At 43.2% G+C, this 7,835-nt stretch overlaps 1 protein-coding gene across 1 annotated transcript in view; it reads right to left on the bottom strand.

The window, feature by feature from the left end:
- LOC124245895 (AF4/FMR2 family member 2-like) overlaps window positions 1–7,835 on the bottom strand; it is a 180,028-nt gene that overhangs the window by 167,148 nt on the left and 5,045 nt on the right. Inside the window, exon 2 of the mRNA XM_046673714.1 lies at window positions 7,712–7,833. Within this exon, the coding sequence (XP_046529670.1) occupies window positions 7,712–7,833 (122 nt within the window). The remainder of the gene's footprint in view (window positions 1–7,711; window positions 7,834–7,835) is intronic.

Below are 7,835 nucleotides of genomic sequence, written 5' to 3' on the forward strand. Positions count from 1 at the left end.
TCCATCACATTGGAATTTAATTTAGTTACTGTGGCTGTGCCGACCTGGCAGGAAAACAACCAGTTCCTTTGGAAAATTAATTTATTAAAAAAATTAGTTGACCAACATCCTGGGGGGAGAAATAAAGCCTCTGTGATTGCATTTTTCATTCTTCACCAGATAGTTAGGTGGGCATGTACATACTGCCACAGTCAGAAGGCTAAATTGGCCTCATAACACGCTCCTTCTGGTCAGTTGCTTTGATCAAATCATACTAGAGACCCAAAGACCAAGAAGACACCAGACTCCTAAGAAACTTCTTCTTCCAATGATTGTTAAAGCTAAGGTTGCAATTTTAGCACCACTGCAAGATAAGCAGGGTTTTATTTTTATTCATATAAAAAGAAAACATTTCAGTGCTATTTCCAGGAGATATGTTACCTACAAATCACAAAATTCAGATTCCAGGAATAGGGTTTAATCAAGGCCACGAAGTGAACCAGTATCTGCAGCTGAGATCTGGCTTTCTCTGAAGATGGCAGACAATGCAGAGAACTATTATTTGGAAATCTAACAAGACAAACCATTCTTTATAGGATGGAAGTAATGTGGTTTTTCTTTTCCTTTTTTTCCAGCAAAAGGAACATTGAAGAAAATAAACAGGTGAGTGATTCTGAATTTTTAATGAAAACAAAACCTGTTTCCTAAGCTTATTTCCCAATGTGTGGCTTTTAAACCTTCATATACCAGCACAGGCCTTTTGAAGAACCAAATCAAAGATTACTTTAAATCACTGGTTGATTTTCTTTTTCAAATGAAGTAAAATGCACAGGTATATAAAGAAATAGTATTCCATGAACTAAGCAATCCATAATCAAAATCAGACTCTAGCTGTACTGCTATTGTCAGCCCTGCTTCCATCACACCATTTTATTTAAGCACTCAGATAATTTTTCTCAGCTCAGTAAGTAGGTGGATGTTAGCAGCTAAGGTCATCGAAAAGATTTACTTTAAAATAAATTCAACAATTCAGAGCGTCACCCTCTCCACGGTATAAAGTGTGCCTTGCTTTGAACATGCATATAAAATTTCATTAAAGTGCAACATAAAAGTTTTACATTAGAGGAACCTAGTGCTGGACCTTTGTTTAACAGTCATGATAATTTACGGCGTGGATCTGCTACAGTTAAGTAGAAAAACAGCCTCCTCATGATGAAATACAAGTCATAAAGGCTGAAACTCAAGAAAAGCTGGAAGAATTCCCAACCCTCCGACTATTCAATTCTTCTTCAGATTTTTGTCACACATTCTTCTTTAACGTCCTCCGTACGGATTGAGACTCAATACCAGCCCATTAACTCCCGTCCGCCTATGTCTCCAAAGTTGGGTTTTTTCAATTCTAAGCATATCTTAGAATACATAGAAACTGTATTTTTAAAGTCATATCAATAAATAACACGGGTTCTAATTTTGCCTTTTCCTTTTAAGCGTCTTTTGTAACCATTGTTCGTTCTTGTTACTTTCTGCAAGGGCCCAGACTGGCTGAGAGACTTTCAAAAAATTACAATTAAAACACTATCAAACAGGCAGTGGGCCAGCATTAGCACCAGGATTACTGAGCAACTATCTTTCAAAGATACAAGTATTTGCATAGAACGCTCTTTGAGCTGATGGGGCTCTAACATCAATCAACAGATGTTTACTGAGCACCATAACAGGAAAGGTGATACACCATTCCCTTGGACACAATGTGGACATTTAAACATAAACGTCTTAATGCAACAGTGGCGACACAGTGATAGAGCAATAAACACAAATCCGAAGACCATCCTCTTACTGTGTAAACTTAGGCAAGTCACTTAACCTCTCTGAACTTCAGTTTTCTCCTCTACAAAATCAAGCTAATAATACCAGTGCTGACAAACCCACAACGTTATTGTGAGGATCAAATCAAAAGACTAATGTGTAAGTTACAAAGCTTTGGAAAGAAATGTTATCCACCTCCTATTCCCACCTTTGAGGTCTCAAATCAACGAGAGAAACACTGTGGTCTTCTTTATGTTTAAGGATCAAATCTTCAAAATTAGGGTATTCAAATTTAAGTGGACAGTTCTCAAGGACTCGAGTTTTACCTCTTTTTTTTTTATAATTTGCCATTCACACGTTTTCATTAAATGGGGATCCATAAAAGAAGTGTTAAGAGATTGTATCAGTATATAAATTGCTCCTTTTTTAATTAAAAGGGAAGAGCGAGTTCCAAGGCTAGTCAATTACATGGTAACCCCACAGATTTTTTTTTTCACAAGTGTAATATACACGATCCAATCTGTTTCAGTGAGAGCTAGATGCTCGAGCCCACACAGTAACAGTAACACACAGTAACAGTAAATAACAGGCGAAGAGGTCCACGGAAAGGCACCTGATCAGGAAATTGGGAGATGTGGATTTCTGACCTAGCTCTGGTACTAAACAGGCTGTGGGAACTCAGGTGAGACAAACGACCTCTCCAGCCCTGTTTGATCATCTGTAAAATGGGAATAACCCCTGCACATTCTACTTCAGAGCGACTGAATGAGATGACACAGGGGAAAGAATCCCACATGTTAGAAAGGCTCAGACAAAATGTCAGCTGTGGATGGTGCAGGCTCTGGGTCAGCTCCGTCTAGGCTGGAACCTGCATTGCATCACCGAGGAGCTAGTGATTCCACCACTTCACGTGTAAAATAGAGATCATAGCAGATCCTATCTCATAAAGCTGTCTGAAGGATTAAGTGAGATTGAGTATTTAAAGCATTTAGTCCAAAGCTTGAGGCACAGAGTGAATACTCAAATAATATTAGCAACGATGAACTTGCATTCTACCACACACAGGTGAAACACACACACACACACACACACACACACACCCCTCTCAAAAACGTTTCTCCAAGTTGTGGTCTTGAGTTCTCTAATCAGCAATACATTTCTTTCCATTATCAGTAAACAAGTTTTTTAAATCTCTTTCTTTATCCCACAGCAATCAGAAAAGGAAAGATAAAATTAAAAGTGAAAAATGCAGTCACTGTACCAATTGTTTTGTCTACATGACAGACTAATCGAGTACACAGCAGTTTCCCTCTTTGAGGTATGACCTACAGCTATAAGCTCGCAGGGCTACAGCTTCTAGACTGTTCCAGAGATGGCCATTTTACTGGACTTTTACGATTTTGAAATTATGTTAAATATGTGCAAATTCTGCATGCAAGAAATAGTCTTAGCTAAGAATAATGGGCATGAAATAAAGGTTCAGCACATTAAAGCCATTTCTATTCAACAATAATTAGCATGTTTAAATACAATATAATTTTTATCCATCTACAAAATGCTTAAATGTTTGGAATCTCGTTTATGTCTATAATGACAGATTCATTTTTGAGGCAGTCATTTTCAATCTTGATCTGTATATTTTAAAGTTGTTAAATGCTTGACTGAATCATTAGCAAAACAATTCATGTATCATTAAACTGATTTCTAACATGAGATAATTTTCCTCCTTGTCCAATAGACGTGCCTTTTACGATTTACAGAGATCGCTTTTATTGTTTGGGGGGTTTTGGAGGAGACCTTATCACTCGCTAATTTCACAGCCTTGAGTATCTCCTCCCTATATACCCCTTAAGAAACTCAATCCCAAATGGTTTGCAGAATGAGTGCTCAAACACACTGCAGAATGCATACTGTACTAGCAAAGAAAACAGACCACAGACTGTCTGTGGAAGACAAACAGAGGGGAAGGGAGAAAGATAAATGGATGGAGGTAGAGAATGAGAAATCCTGGCAACCTGTAGGCCTTAGTTAAAACAGGATCCTGCCCCACCGCCTCCACATTCCTACTACCCCCAGGTTGGCGAAGGTTGTGTTCTCTCTCTGCCACAGCTTCCCATCCATAAGCAGGCCAGTTCCACTCTTCCGGAGGACTGCAACTAAGGAGGCCTCGAAGACCTGTGCGCACAGAGCAGGCGGAGGCAGCCGGCTTGCTGCAGTGCACGGGCCATGCGCGGCTGGAGCTGAAACAGTTCACTTTTGTCTCGAAGGCAGGGTCCCCGCCCCCAGCAAGGTCGAGGGAAACTGGGGAAAGTGTGGACTGCTGGGGCAGGCCCCGGGGCTGCCTTCACCCAGGAGGAGAAGCCTGGCCCGCACATGGCCCCTTCCCAGCCTTGACAGCCCCACACAGACCTTTGAACTTTCTATTTATATAACAGTTTAGTGAGTTTGAGTCTCTTCCTGTATGACTGCCCGTTTGCAAGCTCGCCTCTAATTAGGCTACTTGTGAGACATCACTTAAAAACTACAAACAACTGATGCCGTCCTTTGCAGTGGGAAGTCGGCCACTGTCACAATGGCTTAACTATGATTTTCACTAGGCTTTTTAACATTTTGATTTTGCTATCATGGTGGTTTTCTCTTCACTTTTTTATTTTTAAGAATGTGCCCCTTTCTGTATCTGCCTTTCCTTCTTTCCTCCCTTCTCTTTCTTTCCTTCTTTTTTAATAATAAAAAGAAGATAAGCATCCCCACAAAGGACCTTGGTCTGTCACAAAGCAACGCCTGATCAATCTGGGGGTGGGGGGGGGGGAGGCTGCTTACAGAACTGAAATGTTGTGCACTTTGTAGACACTCTGATTTTGCTTTTGCCCCCTTAAATGAGGATTCATGACATCCCCATTGCTGGTAAACAAGTCCAAATCTAGCCACCTGATCTCCGGACACCTCAAGAATTCATTTACTGGGTTACACAAGCAAGTCTATGGAGTGGTTTAAACAATACAATTTGATTTTGTTTCCTTATCTTTTTTTCGTTTTGAAAGAGCAAGTGGTGTCTTTGGTGTGCACAGACAGACATCTGCGCCTTCCTCTTCTTTCACAGAATGGTTCATATTAAATTCAGACTCAGGTGAACATTGCTCACTCATCCAGGAATCTTAAAGAACTTGAGCTTTGGCCCTTTAATCGAGTCCAGAGAATGATCCGTTAAGATATTCTTGCAGTGTGTGAAATCCAGGGATATGTTCCGTTAGGCACTGAGCCCTCCCAGATACAGCACAGACGCACACTGCAGCGTCATTCATGCCCCATCCTTTCCATTTGCATTCACGCTGACAAATGTGCGTGTTTATAAATGGGCACGCACTTTTTGTTTACTATAGGCAAGTGTTTGCAAATAACGCATATGCCTGTGTATGTAAAGTCTTTCTTCATTGAGTCTAGGAAAATGAGTTTGTTTTTTAGCTGGCCTGATCCATTTATTGCCAGACATCTAGGGTTGCAGTAGAGATAGCTCAGAGCTTTCTCTTTCACAAGTGAATGTTGAGAAAAGGTCCAATATAAATGAGATCCTAAACTTGGCTGGCGCCCTTTCCCTCCTTAGACCTCTTGGGGGGTTGGGGCAGGCGGGGGCGGTAGATGCCATCACTCTAAGCAGCTACTCACTCCCCGGGAGGGGAAGTAAACATATAATGAACATGTGATTGGCATGCTCTGGATGTCCAAAGAGAGTTTGGAAAGGTACAGATTTTCATTCAAGGCATTATCCAGCTTTTTAGTTCATCCACTATTGTCACATTTATGTTCCTTTTCTCTGTGGGGGTGTACAAAACACAGATGCATGACTGCATCACAAATGTTTACAAACACAGATGCACAAGGAAGCTTGCCCCTCACAATCAAACAGTGAGGAGAAATTTTCCAGGAACATGTGCACGGAGGGAGAAAGCCGGCTTATTTATGCACATGTGTTATACGAAGTCATCAGTATTTCACACAATATCCTCGGAGCGTCCAAGTCCGCATTTTTTTAACTGATGTGGAATAGTTAGGGATCTGGAGGAAAAAAGGCTTTGCACTTTCCTCCATATAAGAAAAGACAGTCTCCAAAGGGGGGGAGGGGCGTATCTTTCTGCAAAAAGCAATCAAATCTAAAAGGGCCCATCTCCTTTAAATATGCAACTGCATGTGTGTAAGAGTAAATTGAAATTCAAATAATATCATAAACACGTTTTTAAACACCTAATACCTTCTATATGTTTAACATTTGAACTACACCCACGAAATCAATTATAACAATGTCTGTTAAGTTAATGATGTTACCCACACCATATATTAGGCAAATTGTATGCAAATAATAATGCTGTGGTTATCAGTTGTCTGCAAAATAAATTAGTGAAGCAGAGCAACGGCTGTGTGCAGGAGCATAATATTTAATTGAGCAGTAATTTTAATGTGATCTTTACTTTTAAATAACAGTATGGTTATTAAAAAATTGTAACATAATGCTTTTCTGCAGAACTGATAAAAGCCTGCATGGTATCAAAAATGCCTTACAGATTAATAGTGATACAGTGTAACTTGTGGCTTCAAGGATTTATCCAGAATTGCTATAAAATAAAATGTCTTTAAATTCTGATTATCTTGGATTTGCAACTAAAGGAGTCATGATTGGCATAATGAAGCTATTGGCTAAGCGTATGACCCTTTTCTAAAGAAGGAAATTGCCTAAAATATCACATCAGCAAGGGAAAACCTTGTAAAAATACACAGCATTCATAGCCAACGGCTGCTAGTAGTTTAACATTGCAAAAGGTTTCGCAGGATCAGTCGGTACTACATTATTCTAACTACATTTAAAAAGGCAATATCCAAGAGTGCAACTGGAAGTCGCTGCCGCCGCGCCCTCCCCCCATCCAATTCATAGACTGTGGGGGGGAAATCGATACGTTAAAATGTTGTGACAAATTAACAATGATAATGTTTGTGGCAGAAGGTGAAGTTTTTAAAAAAGTTAATAGGTATGTATATCACTATTTATGCACACGCGCACGCACATCACGCAGAGTAACAACTTTCCGGCTCTCCAGTCACCTCTGCACCATCTTTTCAAAAACCGCTCAGCGACAAGTTTACAGTATTTGAGAAAGAGCGGACTAAACCTTTGAATCCGAGCTGGGTGCCCATTACAAAAACCTGCGGCTGCCTCCCAGTGGGGGGCGGCTGGGGGTCCAGCCGGTAATTAAACGTGCACTGACGTCGGAGCAGCAGACTTCAGGGGCCAACTTCAAAAGCCCTCAGTCTTAAAGCCAAACGCCAAAGTCGGCCCGGGCCCGAGGTCCCCGCGCGGTGGCCCCCGAAGCTGCAGCTCAGCGCCGGAGTGCGGGGAACTTGGGTTGAGCGGGTGGAACAGAAGGTGTGCGCGCCGCGCCGCGCGGGGAAAGAGGTGGCGGCGGCGGGGGCGGTGGCCGCCAAGGAAGCAGAGGGCAATCAGTGGCACCTTGCCGCTGCCTGTCCCCCGCGACCAGCCCCCGGCGGTGGGCACCTGGAAAGTTGAGGCATTTCGGGCGGGCAGCATCCGGTGCGCTGGGAAGCCAGCCCTGCCAGCGTTCCGGGAGAACATCCCGGAGGATGGTAGTGCGGCTCAGCCCCCGTGGCACCGGATCCGATTTGGGCCAAATGCAACTCTTTGGACTTGGAGAGCCAAGCGAGGCTTTTGGGATCCGCATCCCTCCCTCTGTCCCCACTTCCCCCCACCCGGCAACCGACCGAAGAGTCTCGGCGGCCGGGGCCAGAGGTGGCCGAGAGCAAGTGGGAGGGCGTTCGGGGCGCCCCCACCACGGTCCCGGCTCCCCGTAACAAAGACGAAAAGCCCAGCGCCAGCCAGGGGACCTGCGTAGCAAAGGATAAGGCGAAAATCAACACCTACCACTGCTGCTCCAAGTCCCAGTCCCTGAAAAAGTCGAATAGATCCATAGCGGCCGGGCGGCGGCGGCGGGCGGGCGTCCGTCCCTGCTGGCGGCGGGTCAGCGCGGCTCTCGGGGCGGCTCGCT

Source organism: Equus quagga, chromosome 10, assembly GCF_021613505.1.
Source record: "Equus quagga isolate Etosha38 chromosome 10, UCLA_HA_Equagga_1.0, whole genome shotgun sequence".
NCBI classification, from domain to species: domain Eukaryota; kingdom Metazoa; phylum Chordata; class Mammalia; order Perissodactyla; family Equidae; genus Equus; species Equus quagga.